General features: G+C 42.4%; 1 protein-coding gene across 5 annotated transcripts in view; it reads left to right on the top strand.

Moving 5' to 3' along the window:
- The window catches only part of NUP188 (nucleoporin 188), a 161167-nt gene that overhangs the window by 99355 nt on the left and 36572 nt on the right, over window positions 1-25240 (top strand). For 4 of the 5 annotated variants that reach the window (XM_040324704.1, XM_040324706.1, XM_040324705.1 and 1 more), the window contains exons 21-31: window positions 76-196; window positions 2035-2101; window positions 2216-2341; window positions 2705-2838; window positions 2938-3044; window positions 3830-4036; window positions 5175-5344; window positions 5422-5491; window positions 5570-5637; window positions 8492-8684; window positions 9498-9575. In XM_040324704.1, coding sequence (XP_040180638.1) covers window positions 76-196; window positions 2035-2101; window positions 2216-2341; window positions 2705-2838; window positions 2938-3044; window positions 3830-4036; window positions 5175-5344; window positions 5422-5491; window positions 5570-5637; window positions 8492-8684; window positions 9498-9575 — 1341 coding nt within the window. The remainder of the gene's footprint in view (window positions 1-75; window positions 197-2034; window positions 2102-2215; window positions 2342-2704; window positions 2839-2937; window positions 3045-3829; window positions 4037-5174; window positions 5345-5421; window positions 5492-5569; window positions 5638-8491; window positions 8685-9497; window positions 9576-25240) is intronic. The other variant, XM_040324703.1, reaches the window with a different exon arrangement.

The raw sequence follows: 25240 nt of genomic DNA, 5'->3' as shown, positions 1-25240 counted from the left end.
GCCTCAGCACAGGTTTTGCTTTTGTGCCAGCTACCCAGGCATTATATATGATGATGCATTTCTCTATTTTTCCAGGGTCAGCTGGGCAGTACCCAAAGCCAAGGTCTAGTGCCTTGCATCATGTTTGTGTTACGTGAGATGCTTCCTAATTACCATAGGTGGCGTTATAACTCTCATGGAGTCAGAGAGAACCTTGGTATGACCCTTTTTTGTTTTTGTAATTCTAAGTATGACTAATATAGAAAATGAACAATATCGAAGCTTCATATTTGTTATTTAGGAGACCTACGGGCTAAAATTCCTGCCTGTTGGGAGAATGGACACTGGTATAAGAAGCTCCCGTACCCATCCTTCTGACAATGATTTTTCAAGAAAGCCCATACTAAGGAAATACAGGGGCCACTATTGCTGATCTACTGCTAAGAGTACTAGTTCAAAACCAACATAGTATACACTCGCAAATGTGTGAATTAAAATCTCTCAACAAGCTACTTATCTGTAGCCCTATGATCTTTGACACTGCTCACTCCAAAGGACAGGGCTTACCAGGGTCCTAACTGGCTAACGCATTTCAAAGGCAATCCCTTCCTTATTAGATTTGCAATGCGTTCGCAGTTTAGGACCCAGGTGAGATCCCTCTGTCTTTTGGAGTGTTGCTGATTCAAGGGTCACAGGGATGAGTCGTTTGATAAGAGATTTGAATTCACATGTTTGTGAGTATAATTTATAGTTTAAAAATATAATAAGTGAACAAAAATGGGGGAAGAAACTGCGCTACACTGTGCTAAAAAATATATTAGTTGAAAAATATATATGTGATCCCAAAATAATTGGATAAATAAATAAATAAATCTGTGAGGATAAGAAAGCTGCAAACCTGCTGATAAACAAACAGTGTACAAAATTGGAAAAACTATAGGTTGCGCTAGCTATAATCAATCTGCACCAAATATAAACAAGAATAGTGAATCACTTGGTACAAATAAGTGAATAAATATAAGTGAATAAAATACAAAAATTATTAATATAATATTCCAGTAAACTAAACACATTATCCCGTGGAGCAAATAAGTGTTGTATGACCCAAAAAGTCCAGGAAAAACACCAGTAGAGGTATTCTAAAAATATTATGATAGACTCAAGAGTTAGAACACCCATGTGTAAACAGTCTCTTCCAAATGCTGTAATTGCTTCACAGACAGAAGTTGTTTCATAGGATCCACCACCAAGAGAAGTGCCTGCTTACCAGATCTTAGTGACCCCATATTACAGAGGGTCAAAGACAGCTTTAAAAACAGATGCAGCTCACTCTACTCCAGCCAAATCCGAATGATGATATATCAAATCACCCACAGACTCGATGGACTCCAATGGCGGAGATCATACCAAAAAAACAACAAAAATAGCTTCCATAGTGTAAAACCGTATAGGATTTATTAAAGAAAGAATAAAAAAACACACTTGCATCAGATCAAGAAATAAACCGCCTTAAACCTGCAGTGCCGGCCGGTCGCTTGCAGGTAAACCCGTTCCTGTTGGTAGGTAAAATAGGGAGTGACGTTTCCGTGCCGTTCCACCCTACGCCGTTTCGCAATAACTTGCGTCTTCCAGGGGCACGGGCGGCGCATCACGTCACACCCTTTATACACACTAAAATAACCAGACCCCGCCCTCAAACGCGGCATTTTGTGGGATAATGCATGAGGCTGGTGTGCCCTGCTTTGTTAGTTTTTTTGTAGTAGTTTCAGGACATCCCCAGTCCTAGAGAGCAGCAAGGCTCTAACTAACGTTTTAGTGACATGGCGTTATCTCCTACAGCTATACCAGACTACCACCCTTATGTGCTAGATGTTGTTTTTTGTTGATTTCAGTAGTTTAAGTCACTGACCCAGATGAAACATGCAGATTTGAAAGTCAGGGTGAAGTTAGAACATCTGATCAGCATACATGTTCTGAGTCAGTCTAATAGAACTAATAGATCAGCATGGCAGTCAGGCAACTGGATTTTTCTTCTAAGACTTCTGCTTGTTTCAGGTTATCTGATGCTGAATCTGATTCATGCCATCCTTAATATCTCTCCCGACACAGATCAACGCAGCAGGTGATGCACTTGGCTTACAGCCCACCTCTCTTTTTCTTTTTTACGTCATATGTGTTCTGATAATGCAGCCCGATTTATATCACTGTACAATAATAATATATATATTGTCCACAGCAGCCCCAGCCTGCAGACCTTGTGCATCTACACACTCACTAACACTGAGGCAGGACAAGCCATTATTAATATTATGGGAATCGGCGTTGATACAATCAACCTGGTCATGGCATCTCAGTCTGGCAGGTAAGCATCACTGTGGTTGGCTAAGATGTCCAAAGCGTTATAAATGATGATGCAAATATGTCAAAGCCTTGCTATCCCAAAATTATGTTGGAAGTACAGTTTTAAATACTAATATATTTATATATTTGTGTTCCACACACAACTGATGTATAAAAGATTATTTGGAAGGGGAGAAAATCATATACTGCAGGAAAGTTTTATGACTTATTTGAGAGATAAAAGAACCCATTATTTCATTCCACCCACCAGGATCCACTAAAACTGAAATGTCAGTGTTGGATGAAGCCTTAATTTATTCTAACAGCAATGTCATAACTATATGCCTTACTTTTATTTATATTTTTTTGGATTCTTTCATTTTAGCAGTGGTACCGAAGGACAAGGTCAGATGTTAATCCAGACTGTTAAACTGGCCTTTTCCATCACAAACAATGTCATTAGACTGAAGCCATCCTCTAGCAGTGTGTCCCCACTGGAACAGGCGCTCACTCAACATGGTATGTGGGCTTGGTAGGATATACAATCAATCATGACGTGTTTGTGGTAATCGTTGTGCCTTTCTGAACTATATCTTCATGTTGTCATCCCCCCAACAGGAGCTCATGGGAACAATCTTATTGCTGTCCTGGCCAAATACATCTACCATAAATACGATCCGTCTCTACCACGGCTGGCTATCCAGCTTTTGAAACGTCTAGCTACAGTAAGACAGTTTTATAGGTGTTTTTGTTCTGTAATGGCTTGAGTTGATAGAGTTTTTTTTTTGTGTATGTTTAGTTTTTATTTATATTTAAATGATTTCATAGTTTAATCCTGTTGAATAATTAAACATAACTAACAGCTGTCACTTGTACCTTTTCTTTGCGGTTATGCTCCAGTTATCTTCACCCATAGTCTAAGAAATTTCAGCACCCAATTTCAGTGCATAATCTGGTATACTCATAAGGGTCTTTTTAAGGAGGAAAGAAATTTCAAGGCTACCCTTTGCAGACCTATTTAAAAGCCCAACTCTGGGTTTAGTGTGCCAAGCAGCACCCTTTTCCCTGGACGGCCTCTTGGCAGAACATTTTGGCTTTTTATTAATGCTTTTTTTCAGTCTTCTTTAATCTGGTCATGTGACCTGCTTGGTCTTTTTCTTTGGTCTTCTCCTGTTGTTTGATTATGCTAAAAGCTGCACATTTAGTGGGCAAGCTCTTGACAATATGTCCTCCAGTCTTCCAGAATGAGTAATGCTCAGTGTCATGGAGACCAAGGACACCTTGTGGTGAAACAAGTATTGTAGAATATTTTAGCCTGTGCTGCCTTTTTATTATAAAAAAAACAAACAAAAAGAAGGAAGTAAGAAATGTTGAGAGTTGGGTTTTAAATAGAAAACTGCATTCGTCAGAAAAACAGTCAGGTCTGTTTTTTGCAGTTTGTGAAGTATGGCAGATACAAGTACTGCACACCATTTATAAAATGTCTTGATACCTATAAATTGTATCACAGGTGGCCCCCATGTCTGTGTATGCCTGTCTGGGAAATGATGCAGCTGCTATCCGTGATGCTTTTTTGAACCGCTTGGAGTGCAGCATAGAGGACATGCAGATAAAGGTTATGACTCTGGAATTTCTTACTGTGGCTGTGGAGACCCAGCCAGGCCTCATTGAACTCTTCCTAAACCTGGATGTGAAGAACAAGAGCGATGGAACAAAAGTGAGTGATTAATTTGTCCGCCTTGTCATAAAGCATGGTCACATTAGCGCTGTCATCTTGATTGTGGATAGCTGGTTGTGACTTTCTGCTGTTTCCCAGCCATCGCCGCACTGTGCATGCATGAGATATGCTGCACTTTCAGAATGGTCCCGCAGTATCTTAGGACATATTGTAAATGTTGTAGAGGAGGGGGAAGGAAGAGGATACTGTAATAGTATGGCGGGAAATCTGACACTATGTGGGAAGCGGCAACACTAATACAGTGATCAGTGCTAAGAATATACACTGTCACTGTACGAATGACATTTACTGGGACGGGGTTAATGTGTGCCTAACTGTTTTTGGTGCAGTCACTGTGTGCTGTTTTTACTAAGGAATGTACCGGTTTTTATTCCCTGCGTTGCAGGGAAACCAAAACCAGCACATCTCTGCTGACAGAGATCTGTGTTTACATTGACAGACCTCTGTACTATCATCCTTTTCCCCGATCAGTGGTTCCCAGCCGGCAACATTGACTTGGACCTGCAGCTTTGCACTGTAACTAATCACAGCACAGCCGACACGGCGGGCGCGAAGCCCTACCTGAAGTGCTAGATCACATATTTGATACATGATCCAATGCAGGAGAACAGCTATGCTGCCATACTCTTATGTGAGGGGGTTGGCAAGCGGTTAAATTATATTCTATGCCCTCAGATGTCCATGCGAAAATGTCCATGTCTTAAAGATCTCATTGTACACATGTTTTTTCTTGTTTTTCTGGTTGTCCTAGAATTTTAAAACGTAGTCCAAGGTTTCCCTTTTCAAATGTAGAAGCAAAATGGAGGTGTTGCCCATATAGTTATTTTATAAGTGGTATTGCACTGTCGGTAAAGGACAACAAATTAGTTGACTTAGGCACTTCTACTTTCCGCCTTAAAGTGGACCATCACCTACAACCAAGAGATATAGCATGGAAAGGTTAGAACCTCTGTCATGTTTATATAATTGTATCTTCACTGGGGAGAAATGCCTTACTCTCTCTACCCCTGTGACCCCATGGTAAGTGAGGGAAATTTCTATTAAAAAATAAAAAGAGACTCCCTGACCTTCTCCCACTTCGTGGCTTTTAACTTTCTAATTTTTACTCCCCACGCAGGAATATAGCTTGGGACAGTGGAGTTGTCTGCAGGTTGTTCTGGATCTAATTGACTTAAAGAAATCAGATCGGTTTTGGTGCACCCCTCAGCTACACCGTTCTGCTATTGCCTTCCTGCATGCTTTATGGCAAGATCGCCGTGACAGTGCCATGTCTGTACTAAGAACAAAGTGAGTAGTATATTTATGTCCAGCAAGTTGAGAGTTCTTGAGGTACATGTTACTGAATTAATTTCCTCTCTCTGTAGGCCACATTTTTGGGAGAATTTGACAGGCCCACTCTTTGGAACACTTGTTTCCCCTTCAGATTCCTCAGACGTAAGTTTATTCAGTCTAACCTTTCTCTGTTTAGGAATGATCTTGATCCCTGTCTCATAACTTTTAATTCTTTTCCAGCTGAGTGTCTTAGAAACTTGTGCTTTCATTATGAGAATCCTGTGCCTGGAGATCTACTACGTAGTCAGGTATTTGTGTGTGTTGCTACCCACATACTGTTTTACATGTGATGTTCTAAAATCTTAGGAATTTACCGTTTTTGTAGAACATTCAGATAAGTGTGGAGGCCATCTTTACTTCCTGTCCAAGTGACAGTTGTCTCCAGGAAAGAAAATGAGGGGGAGATCTCCCAGTGATGATTGTCAATGTGGGATTTCCGCTAAATTTGTAGAGGTTTCTTATTGCTTTCTGTGTTTTTTCTTTTTTTCTCTCTCCAGTACAGAAAAAGTGTGTGTTTGTGTGTGCGGCTTTAAGGGCAATTATTCCCCAACAAGCATGCAACAGTGTATATTTGAGGGTAGTTCTCTCTCTTACAAAAAAATGGCCACTGCCCTCACCTTTAACTGGCCTTTACAGCAAGGAGCACATGGAAGGGAAATGCATGCAAAACAAAACCAAAGAAGTTCCCTAGCTCGACTTACTGACCAGCCTGCAACCAACTAAATTATCCAGTATGTGTTAAAAAAAAAGTGATTTAGGCTGTGCACACATTTGCAGATACATGCATAAGCTACAGAGTACCGTCAAAGCACCCAAGTATTTACTGTAGTCCTAACTCTGAATTTTGACAGCCTCCACAGTGGAAGCACGTGCATTATAATGGATAAGCAGAGGCAGGTGAGCCTGGAGGGAGCCCACCACTCCTTTAAAGGTACAGGGGGGGGGGGGGGGCACTGAGCACCCAGTATATAGCACCATGGCAGCAAAGGTGTCCAGTGAGTTCCAACAGTACAAACAAATGACCACACGCACTGGACACCTTTGCTGCCATGGTGCTATATGCTGCTGGAGGCGTGGCCTGGTGTAGTTTCAGACTGAGACTGCCACTTGCTCACACACAGCAGGTCTTGTTCTGATGTGTGCCTCCCGGAACCTTCAGCTCTTATCTACCATTGTCTAGTACGTGTGGCCATTGGGGGGGGGGGGGGGGAGCTATGCCTGACTATTTTTTGGCCAGTGTTCATTCTCCTGAAGGTGGAAGAATAACCCCAAGGGTCATCTGAGTTCTGTGATATACTCCAAAACAGGTAAACCAAACATCCTAATTTTCCTCCTCACTCCCTTAGGTGGCACTGCTTTTAAAAGTCCCAGAAGTCTGTTGTTTTCCCCACTAAATACTGAGGGAAAAGAGTATTTTTGTACTCCATGTAAAATCCTTTTCTCCAGTAGTTCATTTGGGGATACTCTCCACAAAAAGTTGTGTTTACATTGCTTTGTGCCTGTTGGGGTTAAAAGAGAAGGATGGGCTCACAAAAAAGCAAATATTTATTCTCCCCTAGATGGCTACAGCATCGATCTGATGGTGCAGCTGTCCCCCGCTGGCTCTACACCGAGTACTGAGTGATTCAGTGAGCAGAGAGCCAGTGACTGTCAGTCACCGGGTCTCTGTTCTGCCCCTCCTGTGCTCATTGGTGCGCCGGGCTGTGCATGGGGAGGGAGCAGCTTGCTCATGCTCTCAGCGGCTTGCTTGAGAGGCTGAGCTAGCTGCCGATGAGACCTGGGCGGATCCCGACATTGTTGTTGTTATAGCTCTTTCTGCATTTGGAGCGGTGTATAGTCCACTGAGAGGACTATACACCTTTGTGTTTCACTTAGGGTCCAGTCTCCTAATGTACATATGTTGTGTTCCCCAATTAAAGAAGAACTCCAGCTGTTCCTCCATAAAACAACAGATTCATTGTGCATGTAAATGAATCACAACCCTACTGTCAGTTTGTGTCATGTACCTCACACAGGTTTCTCTTACTACATGTCCCATGATCTTTTGAGCCTCTGTAGCTTTAGGGTGGGCTATGGGGCTCACTTGTACCAGTCCTGGAAGTTGATGTGGGTGGGTCTAAGGGTTACTGTGGCTGTTTTTGGCCCTTCATATGGGCGGTGAAAAGTGTGAATGCATCATACCTTCTCCTGTGGCATTCCTGACTTGCAGCATACCAAATAATACTTACTGTAAGACTACAGAGGAAGGGCTATGGGAGATTATTATAAAGGCACTTCCTTCAAGTGTAAATTAATCCCTTCGCAGAAAGCAGGGCGCTGGGAGGGGTGGGATCTGAGGGGAGGGACTCTCTCTCTGTTCACACTGGTCGACATATTTATCTGGGCAGGATTGAATTCTAATTGTGATCCATTCATTCAGCAGCAACACAACTAGCTTTTAGAACAGGCTGTGTATGAAGGGGTTTCTTAAATAAAGCTGTGATTTGTAAGGTGGGACTTGGGATGTTTGGACTCTTTCTGTAGGTATGACTGGGTGGGATTAAATGCTAATTAGGATGTATTTAATCCCACCCACCATCAGAGCTGTAATGGAAGTTGCATAATTTGCAGGGGAGTGTTAAAGGGCTCTATCTGCTGCAGGAAGTGGCCGTGGAAGGGACAGAGTCTATCAGTATATACAGAGTGTCACATGATACAAAGCCACAACTAAACCCAGAATATTAAGGGATCTGCAGACAGCAGAGCAACATGGTACAAAGATATGATCTATGTTGGGATTGATCATTCTATAAAGTTCTGGTGAAAAGAAAGTTGGCATTCAGATTTAATGCTGGTAGACAAAATTGTATTCTCTCTCAAAACACTATTACTTGGTAAAGTGAATGTAGGTGACAGTGTGGCCATGCCATGATCGCCCTACTCCCATTATGGGGAAAAAACACAGGTTTGCTTTTGGGCAAATAACTGTTGTTGTGAAGCAAATGGTCAGCAGAGAATTGTAATGTCTGTTTCCCTAAATGATTCCTAGTGGCTTTTTGGGCAATATAGTATATCTGAGCTGCACTACTCAGTATGACTTTCCCTTTCCTGTTCTCTGCCCAGGGGATCGTTGGACAACTCTCTGAAGAGCATCCTGACGAAGTTCTCGAAGGAGGGCCGCTTCACCTACTGGTCCAATTATGTTCACGAACTGGTACTTCGTGTGGCAGAGATGGAGGGCAGCTGCAGCTCACTGACTGAATACCACATGCTGCTGTCTGCCTGGCGCATACTGCTCATTATTTCCACCCACTTTGTAAGTCCACCTTATGTTTCACAATGTACTTTTTATATTCATCAACAATCAGCCCCACAAAAACTCAAACTCCCCCCCCCCCCTTTATCTAAACCATGGAGTGCATCTCTCCGGTTTGTGTAATTGAAAGATTTTAATTCCACAGTGACAGGCTTGGCCCAGCACTCACAATCACCACCCACATTTCCACAGTGAAAGGCCCACCCACATCTCCAACTGTGAAAGGCCCCACCCACATTTCCAATAGTGACCGGCGCCACCCACATTTCCAATAGTGGAAGGCCCCCACTGTAATTTTAAGCCCCACTTACATTCCAATTGTGACAAGCCCTACTCATATTCCCAACAGGGACAGGCCCCGCCCACAATTCCAATATTTCCACCAGTGACAGGCCCCGCCCACAATTCCAATATTTCCACCAGTGGCAGGCCCCCGCCCCACAATTCCACCAGTGGCAGGCCCCGCCCCACAATTCCACCAGTGGCAGGCCCCCGCCCCACAATTCCACCAGTGGCAGGCCCCCGCTCACAATTTCACCAGTGGCTAGGCCCCCACCCACATTTCTGCTTTTTTCATGTTCTTTGTGTGTACACTCAGCCATCAAACCTAAAAAATATGTAATGCATGTTAATAAGCATACATCCTTAACCACTTGACCTCCGGAAGCAATACAAAGAGAACGGGATACTTTTTTTTATACAAGTACATGGCAAATATAAGGAACATGAAATGCTGGGTTTACATTTTCTTTAACTTTTTGTCCTTCACTGCAGTTTTTTCCCTGACCCATTGTGTGTTATGTTCTTCTGCAGGAGGATGTCATGCACCTGACAGATACAAAAATTAGACAACAGCTTTTCCAGGATATTTTGGATGGAGCAGAACATCTGGTAGGTAGTCAATAGCTTTTTTCCTTTATCGTTCATTGGGTGATGCATTAATTCAGACACATTCAAATTATGCTGCCTCCTACATATTTGAACAGTGGCAAACAGAAAAATTCTAGGCCAGCCCCCGTATAATATGTTCTTTACCCAGCATGTCTGTTTTTTCTAGTCTCCCAGGCGTTTGGAGGCCTTTTTCTCAATGTAACTATTCTTTCCCAGACTTTTTTTGTTTGTGGATTCTTTTCCTTTGACTAATCAATATTCTGCTCTACAGTGCTGCTTAAAAGGTAACCTTCCATCAAAGGGCTCTGCGTTGTGGCACCCTCCTGACCAGAGTGTACTGTGTGTTACCCTCGGAGCACTTTTCAGTCCTCGGAGCTGTGGTAACGCCCCAAGTGTGACCCTGACTCTGAGGTCTCATTTTGGAAGCTAGCTCACTGTTTGCACCTTTTTTTTTTTTTAATTCCTGCCGCTACCAGTTTTCCTAAGGTAAGGGTTAAGGCTGAGGGATCATCCGCTGGGTGGAGTGATGCACTTTTTTCTGTCATGCAATATGAAGAAGGCACCAATCCACTGTTGCTCATTCCCCTGAAGCATCATGTGAAGTCATAAATAGAAAAATTCCGCGCTTGGGGTATAGGTGAACTGCTGCCTCCCTATGTAAAATTTCACCTAAGGTGAAATCCATTCAATTAAAAACTCAATGAAAGGAAGGTAGAGCTGTTCAAAACGTATTTACACACATAGGGTGGGTGTAACAATGTATCAGAGTGAACAATGATCCACTATGATAAATTGTGACCATGTGGGGAAAGTGGTAATTAATTAACAAATTTTGAGCTGTGTGAATAAAGTGCAAATAATTAATTAATTAAACTCTTCTAAAGTGACGTATGCAGGCAAAATGAATGAAAAAAAGTGTACAAATGAATATAAAAATATATGCATAAATTCATCACTGATAGCCATATAAATTAATGTCCATTAATGTCCATAATCTAGAAAGTGACACCTGCTTAATCCAAAAGTGACAGTCTGTAAAGTGATTCCATGTTACACAATTAGGTGACTTATCTGTGCTCCCCTTCTTTTTTCTGTGCTCCCCTCTTGTTTCCGCACTCACCAGAGCGCCTCACCCCTGCAGGGGTAGAGAGTGTTGTAGCCTAAATACACTCCAAATCCCAAAGTCCCCCTTGCCAGGATATCCTCCTTCCTTGCTGTAATCCAATCGTACAGGTATCTCGGAGAGAGTCTGACCCCTTCCACGAGTGCCAAGATGTAATAAAGCCTTTGTTTTTCTTCAACCTCCGTGGTGCAGTTGTCAAATGATCAGGTATCCACAAATTATTGTGAAAAATAAACCCTTGTAGCGTAAATCCACTAAGCATATGGTTGTTTATTATAAAAATATATATTGCATCTTTTTGTAACCTTGGCCAGATCTGTGCCTTGCCACAGTTCTGTCTCTGAGCTCTTCAGGCAATTCCTTTGACCTCATGATTCTCATTTGCTCTGACATGCACTGTGAGCTGTAAGGTCTTAGGCTGGGTTCACACTTGTCCGACAAACGGTCCTACATTGGGAGCCTCATGTAGCATGACGTGTGAAAATCAATGTTTCCCTATGAGAGCCGTCTTAACTGATCCTACACAAGTCGGTCCGACTTTGAAAATGCTCCCTGTACTACTTTTGGTCCTACATTGATCCTACTTCAGCCCATTGAATATCATTGAAGTCGGACCAAAGTAGTATCCTGTTCATGAAAGTAGGATGGATGTAGGACCGATGTAGGATAAATGTAGGACCAATGTAGCAGAGCAAAGTAGGATGAAAGTAGTGTAGTAGTGTGAACCCAGCCTAAATCACAATGTCGGATGTCAAAAGTCGGATGGTTAGGACAAGGATCCTACTTTGATCCGACTTCAATGATATTTAATGGAAGTCGGACCAAAGTAGTACAGGGAGCATTTTCAAAGTCGGACCAACTTGTGTCGGACCAGTTAAGACGGTCCTCCTAGGGAAACATAGATTTTCACACGTCATGCGACAAGAGCTCCCAATGTTGAAGCGTTTGTCGTACCAGTATGAACCCGGCCAAAGGGCCTAAATACTTTGGACCATGTGATATTTCAGTTTTTCTTTTTTAACCACTTAAGACCCAGACCATTATGCAGGTAAAGGACCTGGCCCCTTTTTGCGATTCGGCACTGCGTCGCTTTAACTGACAATTTCACGGCCGTACGACGTTGCTCCCAAACAAAATTGGTGTCCTTTTTCCCCCCACAAATAGAGATTTCTTTTGGTGGTATTTAATCACCTCTGCGGTTTTTATTTTATGCGCTATAAACAAAAATAGACTATTTTGAAAAAATATATATAAATATATAAAAAAAACATTTTTTTTCCTCAGTCATATTTTTGGTAAAAAAAATTCGCAATAAGCGTTTATTGATTGGTTTGCGCAAAAGTTATAGCGTTTACAAAATAGGGGATAGTTTTATGGCATTTTTATTTATAATTTTTTTTTTTACTAGTAATGGTGGCGAAAAGCGATTTGTTTCGTGACTGTGACATTATGGCGGACACTTGACAAATTTTTGGGACCATTGTCATTTTTAGAAGAGAAGAGTGCTATAAAAATGCACTGGTTACTGTGAAAATGGCAGTGGAGGGGTTAACCACTAGGGGGCACTAAGGGGTTAAGTGTGCCTTAAGGGAGTGATTCTTACTGTAGGGGGGCGTGGCTGGACGTGTGACATCACTGATCGTTGTTCCCTATAACATGGAACAGACGATCAGTGACACTGCCACACAGAAGAACGGGGAAGGTGTGTTTACACTCACCTCTCCCCGTTCTTCAGCTCCTGTGACCCGATCGCGGGACACCGGTGGCGATCGGGTGTGCAGTAACGGCGCTTCGGACCTGGTCGCGGGCGCGCCACCCACCCATGGCTGGGCACTCAAAGGGCAACGTACCTGTACGTGTCTGTGTCCAGCCGTGCCATTCTGTCTACATATATCGGCGTTAACCACTTAAGGACCCCTTTACGTCGATATACGTCGGCAGAATGGCACGGCTAGGCACAAGCACGTACCTGTACGTGTCTCTGTAAGGCCCAGCCGTGGAGTCGCGACCGCGCCGCCGCCGGAGCGCGCACGACCCATTCCGAAGCTCCGTGACCGCTCCCGCGGACCCGATCGGTCACCGGAGCTGAAGAACGGGGAAAGGTGTGTGTAAACAAACCTTCCCCATTCTTCATTGTGGCAATGTCAGTGATCGTCTGTTCCCTGATATAGGGAAAGACGATCACTGACGTCACGCGTCCAGCACCGCCCCCCTAAAGTTAGAAACACATATGAGGTCACACTTCACCCCTTCAGCGCCCCCTAGTGGTTAACTCCTAAACGGCAATTGTCATTTTCACAGTAAACCAGTGCATTTTTATAGCACTTTTCGCTGTGAAAATTACATGGTCCCAAAAATGTGTCAAAATTGTTCGATGTATCTGCCATAATGTCAGTCATGAAAAAAAAACAATGATCACCGCCATTGGTAGTAAAAAAAAAAATATTAATAAAAATGCCATAAAACTAGCCCCTATTTTGTAAACACTATAAATTTTGCGCAAACCAATCGATAAATGCTTATTGTGATATTTTTTTTACCAAAAATATGTAGAAGGAATACGTATCAGCCTAAACTGAGGAAATATTTTTTTTTTATATATATTTTTGGGGGATATTTATTATAGCAAAAACTAAAAAATATTGATTTTTTTTTCAAAATTGTTGCTCTTTTTGTTTATATTGCAAAAAATAAAAACCACAGAGGTGATCAAATACCACCAAAAGGAAGCTCTATTTGTGGGAAAAGGACACCAATTTTGTTTGGGAGCCATGTCGCACGACCGCACAATTGTCAGTTAAAGCGACGCAGTGCCGAATCACAAAAAGGGGCAAGGTCCTTAAAGCGGAGTTCCGGCCACAATTTCACTTTTTAAATATAAATACCCCTGTAATACACAAGCTTAATGTATTCTAGTAAAGTTAGTCTGTAAACTAAGGTCCGTTTTGTTAGGTTGTTACAGCATTTAGACACTTTATAAAATAGAAATTTACTGGGGCCATCTTAAGTGTGGGCATCATGAAGCCAGACTGTATGACTTCCTGGATTTCAGCCTTGCAAATCTCGCACATGCTCAGTGCTGCACAAGCAGTGTCAGATCAGGTTTCAGCACCTGTGCTGTCCAAGTCACATGATTCTTTGAGACTGGGGAGTGCACAGACTCCTGGAAAGTTACACCCACTACATTCCCAGGAGTCTGTGCGGTGTAGGTTAGGAAGCATTAAGCACCTAGGTGCAGGAAGTGGGAAGATTAACTATTCTGCCTAGCAACAACACTTTGAAGGCATCTAAAAAAAAACAAAAAACAAATTCGTAAAGGACTAATGACATTTTTTTTAAAACTACTGATGTAATGATATATTTATGGGTGGAACTCCACTTTAACCTGCATAATGGTCCGGGTCTTAAGTGGTTAATATACCTTCAAAAATTTCAACAATTCTGTTTTTTTTTTTTGCCAATGTGGGGTGCTGTGTACATTAATGAGGAAAAAAAATGAACTTAAATGATTTATTTGAATACTTTCCTTACCCACTGTACATTGCTTAAAAGATACTTGATCACAATATGTATCATTCAGTAAAACCTTAGGACTTCTTTCATACAGTAATTGTATAGAATAACCTGCTTCATTTGTCATAAACCACTAAATGTAGTTAAAGCGGAGTTCCACCCAGAAATTGAACTTCTGCTTTTTGGAACCCTCCCCCCTCCGGTGACACATTTGGCACCTTTTAGGGGGGAGGGGGTGCAGATACCTATCTAAGACAGGTTATTTGCACCCACTTTCGGGCATAGACTCCGGTGGGAGTCTACGCTACTCCCCCCCTGCTGTCTCCTGGGAAACACTGTTCCCAGGAGAGAGCGGGGACCAGTGAGGGCACGCCGCGCTACTCGCGCATGCGCAGTAGGGAATTGGGCAGTAAAGCCGCAAGGCTTCATTTCTTGATTCCCTCACCGAGCATGGTTGGCGGCAGCATCCGAGGACCGAGCGATTGCTCAGCCTCGTCTGCTGACATCGCGGGCGCGCTGGACAGGTAAGTGAAGTATTTGTAGCTGCTGGCTTTTAATGGGCTTCCTCAGGAAAAGGTACTACTTAAAAATGATATATTATGCCAACTTAGACCAGTTCACAGTGGAACGTGTGTGTTTCTGTGCATTTCTGCACACACGTTTTTGACAGTTTATTCATTTTAGTGGGGTGCCAAATTCACAGGAATGCGCAAGAAAAAGGGCAGGAGCAGCCTTTCCAAATCATGCCACACAAAACCGTATTGCACTGCGCTACCTTGCGATTTGGCGGCTGCAAGCACTCATTGTTTGCTAGATGCGTTTTTAGGCCAAATAATGGGACCTGCTTGCAGTTAGCGATGGCATTACGTTCTCGCCTGGAGTGAGAAACAGGCACAGAAATGTGCCTTTTTCCGCTCCATGTTCTGGTGTGAATGGGCCTTGAATGTGAACACATCACCTTAATGATCACAGGAGTGGAGCAGCTGCAATGATTACCCAGGTGGGGGGCAGATATGAACCACAGGAGGAGTTCACAAGGACAGTGTACCCCCTTTTTCATTATCAAACAAGTGAAAACCTGGGAAGGGGATGCAGAGTACATTGCATAAAGGAGAGCTTAATTAAAGGGATTTTTTTTTGTTTTAAAGTGCTATCATTCTCTCGTGCTTGCATGCAGAAGCGAATGCATACATAGGTCACGCCCACATATGTAAACCGCATTCAAACCACACATGTGAGGTAGAGCTGCACAATTAATCGTTAAAAAAAATTGTGATCTCGATTCAACCCCCCCTGACGATTTCCAATGCAGAGTTTGCCGATTCTTTCATATAACAAGTGGAGAGACTTTATCTGCTCACTCAGCTGTCAATAGTCTGCCAAGTTTTTAACAGGAAACATTGTAATTAATGCTTCCTTCTTAGATCAAAGGGATAAAGAAAAAATCAAGACAGTCTGCCAAGTTTATAACAACATGAAACATTGTAACTAACTTCCTTCTTGGATCAAACTTCTGTGTGTAAATGGTAGGACTTAAAGTCCAAATCTTTTTCTGACACTTGTTTCTTAAAGAGGAGTTCCACCCAAATTTGGAACTTCCTCTTAACCCACTCCTCTCCCCCTTACATGCCACATTTGGCATGTAATTTTTTTGGGGGGGGGGTGGGGGCTTCAGGAAGAGTGGGACTTCCTGTCCCACTTCCTCCTTCCTGTAGGCGACTAAGCTTAATCGCCTACAGGAAGGGGCTGCTGTAGGCGATCGCCTAGGACACGTCACAGGTCCTAGGCGATCTCCTGGCCAATTACACGCCGCAGTGCCGCTCGCGCATGCGCAGTGGGTGCCCGGCCATGAAGCCAAAAGCTGTCACGGCCGGGTGCCCACACTGAGAATGAAGACGCCGGTCGGGGAGAGGAGCGGAGCCCCGGCCGGCGGAGCGCTGGAGCAGGTAAGTGTCTGTTTATTTTTTTTTTCTTTCAATACATTTTTATTGGTATATAATAATACATGAACAATAATCAAAAGTAACTATCTGTTTTGTTCAGAAAAAATGTAAATAATAAGCATACATAAGATTAGACAAATTCAGTAGGTAGTCAAGATGGAAGACCAGTCGAGTAAGCAAGTAATTAATTAAATATAATATATATCGAACTTAGCTTGGAGAATCATTACATGTCGTTTAGCACATTGAAAATCAAGACGAGCGCAATATGAAGCTTCTGTTATAAATACAGGAAAAGAACAACAAGGTAACCCAAATTTAGTATCTGTTATAAGCGACACAATGGGTCGCAGAATACTTAATGGGAAATAAAAGCAACAACCCTTCATAGGAAAGTCATGAGTATCAACGGCTACGTGTTATTTTCGTACCATTTTTTCCAAGGGGCCCAAGAGATTACGTGTTTAGGTAAGGTAAACATTGACTCAGCCATTATCCTCTCATACGTGTAGTGGATATTAGTTAAATCAATAGCTTCCAAAATGCTAGGAGGACATGGATCTTTCCATTTCCTGGTTATCGAAAGTCTGGCAGCCATAAGTAAATGAACTATTGAGCATCTAAGATTCGCTGAAAAGTTTTCAATACCCAGAGAAAGCAAAGCCAAGGCGGGGTCTGGAATAATCCGCTTGTCAGATAAAACAGATATAATTCCGAACACTTCCGCCCAATATTTTTTAAGCATAGGGCAGCCCCACAAAGTATGTAGAAGGTCACCTCTGAATCCGCATAATCTCCAACATCTGTCAGACTGCTGTCCGCCAAATTTTGATAAAACATCTGGAGTATAATACCACCTCAAGGCGAATTTAACTGATAATTCCCATAACGTAGTACAACAAGATGTTGATTGATTTAGCTTGCACGCGATATGCCATTGGTCATCCGTATATGATCGACCTAGATCCTTCTCCCATTGAACATGTGAGGAGGTTTTAGAAAATCTCTGCTTTTCCTGGAGTAAATTATAAAAAACGGAGATTCCCTTCTTTCTAATTTCTAGCGAAGTTAAATAGGACCACATTACGGGATGTACTTGAGTGGTGTTAACGTTCAATTTTCGCATATATTTCACTATGAGAGAATAATGAGTATGGCACCAACTAGGTAAATCGAATTCAGATTGAATGTCTTGGAATGATTTAATTCCACCCTTGTAGAAAAGGTTATGTATATGTTTAATACCATGATCACCCCAAAGATCCAGTGGAACATGTTTCAAAACTAGTCTCAATACATTCAGTGGAGCATGCACTATACGAGTAGTATCGGAGGGGTCTACAGATTTTAAAACTTTAAGCCATGTAGCAATTGACAACTGCATTGTAGGGGGTAGATATGTGGGGATTTTTATCCCTAGACTCGCACCAAACAACCACAAATTAGCAGAGCCATGAACGCAGAAGGAGGTTTCAATCCGACCCCATGCTGTAGTGGGATAAGGTTGAAACCATTCTTTTAGCTGGGACAATATAGACGCATGAAAGTAATCACGGAAATCGACATAACCCACTCCTCCCCACTTCCTATGTTTGATTAGTTTGTAGTGGGCACACCTAGATTTCTTCCCATTCCAAATGTATTTGGAGAGGATCGATTGCAAAGATTTGAAGAAGTGAACAGGGATAGGTATAGGTAAACACCTAAACAAGTACAATATTTGAGGTAGATGTATCATTTTGAATGCCGATAGTCTGCCCCACCAAGACAATTCATGCTTACCCAGTTTTGTCAGGTCTATCAGCAATTTCTTTTTGAGAGGAATATAGTTTTGTGTGAATAGAGATCTAGTGGATCGGGATAGTAGTATCCCTAGGTATGGAATGCTGGTTTCTGCCCATGAATATGGGAACTGGAGCTGGAGCAGGCCGTTAGACACAGCGTCAATACCTATATCCATGGCATAGGACTTGTTTTCGTTAACTTTATAAAATGAAATTCTACCAAACCAGGCCAAAATCTTTTGAACTTCAAGAAGAGAAGAAAATGGGGATGATAACATTAAAATAATATCGTCTGCAAACAAACTAATTTTATGTGTGCAGTCGCCGATAGATATACCTGAGACCTTTGGATTAGACCTAATGTGTTCAGCCAAAGGTTCTATTAATGAATTAAATATCAAAGGGGACAATGGGCATCCTTGCCTGGTGCCATTGGTGATATGGAATGGTTTAGACAGCATGTTAGAACTGAAAACTCGCGCAATGGGATTTGAATACAGGGCGAGAATTGCTCTGAGAATAAAGCCCTCAAAACCAAATTCCTGCAAAGTAAGTGACGGATAGGTCCAGTTGACCCTGTCGAACGCCTTCTCCGCATCCAATGATAGGAGCAGAGAAGGCGTTCCGGTAGCGTTGATATTGTGGATAACGTCAATCAACCTTCTGGTCGCGTCGGAAGACTGTCTACCCCTGGTGAAACCAGTTTGATCTAAATTAATTTGTTTAGGGAGGAGGTCTACAATTCTATTGGCAAGCATTTTAGCATAAATTTTCAAATCTACGTTCAGTAGAGAAATGGGGCGGAAGTTTTGTGGGAAGGTCGGGTCTTTACACGGCTTAGGTAGAGTGACAATAAGTGCAGACAGCATTTCCTTTGGGAATGAAGAAATAGATGCAGAATGGTTATATACGTCTTGTAAATGGGGTAGAAGTACTTGTTTAAACGTTTTAAAATATTCAATGGAATATCCATCCGGACCCGGCGCTTTCGCCCTAGGTAAAGAATCAATGGTAGAGAGAATCTCAATATTATTAAAGGGACTATTTAAAAGTTTAAGCTGATCTCCCGTTAATCTGGGTAATTTAATATGCGATAGGAATGCCCGAATCTCATCAGTGGAGGGTTGGTGGGTATTAATATCCCTGGAGAGATTATATAAATCACTGTAGTAAGAACTGAATGAGTCAGCAATAAGTTGGGGGTCAATAATTTTATCTTTCGAGACTGGGTCATAGAGATGAGAAATCTTCATCTTTAGTCTATGACCCTTAACTCGGTTAGCCAAAAGTTTACCTGCCTTGTTATTAGCGACATAGGAGCGTGCCTTCAATTTTCTAAGATTAGAATCATACGATTCCATTAGTACAGATCTCAAATCATGCCTAAGTTTAAATATCTTGGATTTAAGAAAGGTAGAAGGTTTAGATTTGTTTTCAGAGTCGACATCCGCTAGTTTTTTGGTGAGTTCATCAGTCTTAGATCTCCTCATCTTTTTTGCCCGTGATCCAAGTTGAATGAATAGACCACGAACGAAGGCCTTATGAGTATTCCATACTACTACTGGATCGGATACGGAATCTTTGTTGTCCGAGAAGAATTCAGTCAATTTTTGAGAAATATATTTTATATTATCGGGTTGTTGTAATAAATAATTATTTATGCGCCATAAATAAGATTTGTTGTTAGAATTAACATTCTTTAGCTTAATACTGATTGGTGCATGATCCGACCACGTAGCAGTATGGATGTGAGACTCCAAAACATTTTGTAGTAACCATTTGTCGGAAATTAATAGATCAATTCGGGAGTATGTGTTGTGGCGCGGGGAGTGGAACGTGTAGTCCCTCTCAGACGCGTGACAGCACCTCCATATGTCATAAAACTCATTGTCTGCCAGAAAAGCTGCAAGAGGTGAAGCAAACCTTTTAGCATTTGAGGAGGAATCAACGTGCACATCAGGTACCAAGTTGAAGTCACCACAAATCAAAAGATTACCCTTCTGCATGTCTATAATTTTGTTCATAGTGGCCTTGTGGAATTTCATTTGTCCGAAATTTGGTGCATACAAGTTAACTATCGTGTATAATACATTATCCAATGTGCATACCAAGACAATAAACCTGCCTTCAGGATCAGCATATTCGTTTAAAAGATTGAAAGCCAATGTATCTCTTATAGCAATTAACACACCTCTCTGCTTGCGAGTATAGTCTGCCTTGAAAACATGAGGATAAGAGTTATGGCGACATTGTGGAGCGTTATCCTTGACAAAATGCGTTTCTTGTAAGCAAAGAACATCGCAATTAGAAGACAGCGCTGTTTTCCACACTGAGGCCCTCTTAGCCGGGTGATTTAAACCGTTAGTATTGATAGAGAGAAAATTGATAGACATTATGTAGCGGTGAGTATGTGCAATGTGTGTGATACTTACAGGGTGGGAATACCTTTAGGCGATATGGATCAATGAAAAGCGAAAGATGTCCAGAAGTATGCACTGTCAGGGAACACGGAATCAACCAATCGTTCTGTGACAGCTGCAAATAAAAACTAAAACAGAAACAAAATCAAAACAAGAAACAAAACAAAACAAAGTTAACTCAAAATAAATAAAACAAAGTAGCCAAAATAATTGAAATGGCAACAAACCAAAATTAATGAAATTGCTATCATATGTATATGAAACAAATCGCTATGTTGTGTACTAGGGGAATTAACCTGGTACTAGCAATGCAATATCATAGAGGTCGGGTGAAAACTATAACCGACCAAGAGGAGGGGTAATGTTCAACAGGCAAGAGTAATAAAAAATAACTCGGATACTAGGGGGATGTATTGACGGCAAAGGAATTTTGCAAATGACTATAGCAAAAGATAAGAAAAAAGAAAGGAAGGAAGGAAAAGGAAACACATCAAAGGGAAATCACAATAGTTCCTCATCTTCCTCTGTTCATATGGTAATTATCGAGACGTTGATTGTCGAGGTTCATTCCAGTCGCACTTTTTCCGTCTTTAGAGGAAAGAGATGGGGTAATACCCCAAGAATGAAGCAATTGCAGACCATCTTTAGGGTTGGACACGACGGTAGTTGATCCATTGTAGGTAATTATCAGTGTAGCAGGATGCTTCCATTTATACGGAATTTTGTGATCGCTCAATGCCTTGGTTGTAGACTTAAGTTGCCTTCTCAAATGCAGAGTATATTGTGACAGATCTGCGTAAAGATGAATGTCTTTATATGGACCAGGAAGTACTGAAAGGATCCTAGCTTTCGCCAATAGTTTTTCTTTTGTGGGATAAAAATGAATCTTCATAAGGACATCCCTAGGAATAGCTGCGTCCATGTTCTTAGGTTTGGGAATTCGGTGGATCCTATCGATCATTCTTTCCATTTGGGAAACTTCCGGCAACAAATTGGCAATTAAATCATCCGCATATTTAATTAAACCATCAGGGGGAACGGTTTCAGGGACCCCTCTCAGTTTAATATTATTTCTCCTTGAGCGGTCCTCAAGGTCTGCGAGCTTGGCTTTAATTTTAACGTTATCATCTGACAGGTCTCTATAAGCGTCCATAAGATCAGTAACAGCGTCAGATTGGTCATCCATTTTGTTTTCAACAGTGATGACCCTGTCATTCAGACCCCGCAATTCAGTAGAGAATGTATTCATCATCATTGAGAAACTAGACATGAGTGATGCTTGCAGTGAAATGAGCATGTCTTTCATAGTTGTGTCTAACACTGGTTGTCCCACAGTGGGATAGTTTGTAATTAGAGATGCGTCACAGGGGTTAGCTAAGGTATGCATCATAGGTGACATACCTGGGATCAGAGCAAGAGCTGCGTCATCGATCCTCCTCCTTGATTTGGCAGGGCTATGTGACGAAGGGCTATGTAAGGGGGAGCCTCTAACAATGGACGAATGTTGTACATCTTGCCACGGAGCTCCCTCATCATCAGGCAGATCAGAGTAGGATGCAGGCGCCTGACACATAGCTGCGGTATCTGCGCCATCATTCAGCCGTGATCCCTCTGCACCCGGCATCTCCAAGAAGTCTGCGAGCTTTTTGTTTTGTCCTTTGTCTTTCTTCTTCCGCGGAAACATCGGGTATGTTCCGCGGGCAATGATCGACAATTACCGACCTTTTTTGAAATTCAAAACGAATGTCTTGCCGCTATATCCCCGGTTCTCCGACGGAGCTCTGCGCTCAAGCGGCCATCACGATCGCTTGCAAGCCACGCCCCCTCAGTGTCTGTTTATTAAAAGCCAGCAGCTACACTTTTTGTTGCTGCTGACTTTTAATAAACATACAAATGGCTGGAACTCCCCTTTAAGTTAAAATCAATATTTTTTACTAGAAAATTACTTGGAACCCCCAAACATTATATATATTTTAGCAGAGGCCCTATAGAATAAAATGGAAATTGCTGCAATATTTTATGTCGCACTGTATTTGCCCAGCCGTCTTTCAAATGCAATTTTTTGGGAAAAAATACACTTCAGTTAATAAAAAAAAGAAACAGTAAAGTTAGCCCAATTTTTTTTTGTTTTAATGTGAAAGAAAATGTTACGCCGCAAGAATCGTGATCTATCTTCAAAGCAAAAGAATTGTGATTCTCGTTTTAGCCAGAATCGTGCAGCTCTAATGTGAGGTATCGCCGCAAATTTTAGAGTGAGAGTAATAATTCTAGCCCAAGATCTCCTCTGTAACTTTAAACTGGTAACCTGTAAAAAAAGTTAAAGCAATTTGTCGCCATTTTACAAGCGTGCTTAACCACTTGCCCACCGCAGTACGAGAATATACGTCCTCGACTTTGTGCGGTGATATCTGAATGATGCCTGCAGCGGCATCATTCAGATATCACCGTCTTCAGCCGGCGATTCTGTGCACAATAAGAACGATCAAAGCGGCAGTTCCGCTGCTTAATCATTCTAATAGGCAGCGGGAGGGGACGACCCCCCCTCCCACCGCCATCCGGTGCTTCTCCGGGCTCTCCCGTGCCATCGGGGGCCTGGAGAGCGAATCGGCCGGCGCTCGCTGAAGAACCATTGAGATGACTGGTGACCAGACAGTCACAGTCATCTCTATGACCGTCGGAGGCCCGGGCGCGACGTTATGACGTCACGCCCGGTACCCGGAAGTAAACAAAGCCGCAATCGCGGCTGTCGGTGTGAGATCGGTGAATGTTTTTTCACCGATTTCATGCTTGTAAGCCTGGAGGAGAGATGTGGGGTCTTATTGACCCCACATCTCTCCATAAAGAGCACCTGTCACTGTGATTCCTATTACAAGGGATGTTTACATTCCTTGTAATAGGAATAAAAGTGATAAAAAAAAATAAAAGTGTAAAAATAAAGAAATGAAGTAAAATAAAAATAAAATGATTTTTTTTTTTTTTAAACGCCCCTATCCCCGGTAGCTCGCGCGCAGAATGAACACGCATGCAAGTCCCGCCCACATATGTAAACTCCGTTCAAACCCCACATATGAGGTATCGTCGCGTGCGTTAGAGCGTGTGCAACGATTCTAGCACTAGACCTCCTCTGTAACTCGAAAATAGTAACCTGTAAAAAAAATTAAAGCGTCGCCTATGGAGATTTTGAAGTACCGAAGTTTGGCGCCATTCCATGAGTGTGCGCAATTTTAAAGCGTGACATGTTGGGTATCAATTTACTCGGCGTAACATCTTCTTTCACATTATACAAAAAAATTGGGCTAACTTTACTGTTTTGTTATTTTTTAATTCATGAAACCGTTTTTTTTTCCCAAAAAAAGGTGCTTGAAAAATTATTGTGCAAATACTGTGCGAGAAAAAAAGTTGCAATGGCTGCCATTTTATTCCCTATGATGTCTGCTAAAAAAATATATATAATGTTTGGGGGTTCTGATTAATTTTCTAGCAAAAAAATTGTGATTTTTACATAAAGGAGAGAAGTGCCAAAATAGGCCTGGTGGTCAAGTGGTTAATTTTAAAGCGTGACAGGTTATTTATCCATTTACTCAGCGTGACATCGTCTTTCACAGTATACAAAAAAATTGGGCTAACTTTAGTGTTTTTTTTTTTTTTTTTTTTAAACTGCTGCTCAAATACCATGTGTTAATCAGCAGTCTCCGCTCTGCTCCACCACACTCATTGGAGTGCTGAGCTGTGAAGGGGTGGGGAGCGGCCGTCTCAGCGGCTCGCTGAGATGGGAGTCAGTCCAGGCACCTGGCGGATCCAGACTCCCATTGTCTGGATGACGTGGTGCCTGTACTGATTTCTGTGATGTCAGCAGAGAGCAGACTTCAGTCAAAGGAGTGCAAAACAAGCTTTGGCTGGACTTCTCCTTTAAACTCCCATTCTTCATAATGAAAGGTTTCTGTCTTCACTCTATAACTTGATTTTTCATACAGGGTGATTTTTTTCCAGGGTGTTCCCTATACCCAGTGCTTAAAGCGGGAGTTCACCCATTTATAAATTTTTTTTTTTTCTCCCCTTGGATTCCTGCTCGTTCGGTCTAGGGGAATCGGCTATTTGTATTAAAATATGAGCAGTACTTACCCGTTTTCGAGATGCATCTTCTTCCGTCGCTTCCGGGTATGGATCTTCGGGAGCGGGCGTTCCTTCTTGATTGACAGTCTTCCGAGAGGCTTCCGACGGTCGCATCCATCGCGTCACTCGTAGCCGAAAGAAGCCGAACGTCGGTGCGGCTCTATACTGCGCCTGCGCACCGACGTTCGGCTTCTTTCGGAAAATCGTGACGCGATGGATGCGACCGTCGGAAGCCTCTCGGAAGACTGTCAATCAAGAAGGAACGCCCATTCCCGCAGCCCATACCCGGAAGCGACGGAGAGGATGCATCTCGTAAACGGCTAAGTACTGCACCTTTTTTAAAACAAATAGCCGATTCCCCTAGAGAAAACGAGCAGGAATCTAAGGGGAAAAAGTGCCCTCTAAGGGTGAACCCCCGCTTTAAGTCTCATCCCACAGACAGATGGTTGTTTCTTCACCAGGAGATCCACACTGAGTCAGCTCCCTGACCCGGACTCCTTCATTGGACATCACTTAGGTGTTGCTGAACCTTCACCTCTGGGAAGGTTTAAGAGTTCACTCAGTGTCATAAGAATGGGTGCAAATTAATAAAAAAAAAGTCTCCCCCCCCCCCATTCACAGAATGTGTTACTGTCTGAAAGCAATGCAGGGACTTTTGTCAGTTGAGGAGTGGACTGAAAGCTATGAGCACCTGTCAGGACCTTCTTTAACCACTTCAATACCAGGCACTTATGCACCTTCCTGCCCAAGCCAATTTTCAGTTTTCAGA

Source organism: Rana temporaria, chromosome 9 (assembly GCF_905171775.1).
Source record: "Rana temporaria chromosome 9, aRanTem1.1, whole genome shotgun sequence".
NCBI classification, from domain to species: Eukaryota; Metazoa; Chordata; class Amphibia; order Anura; family Ranidae; genus Rana; species Rana temporaria.
This window is presented reverse-complemented; position numbering and strand designations above follow the sequence as displayed.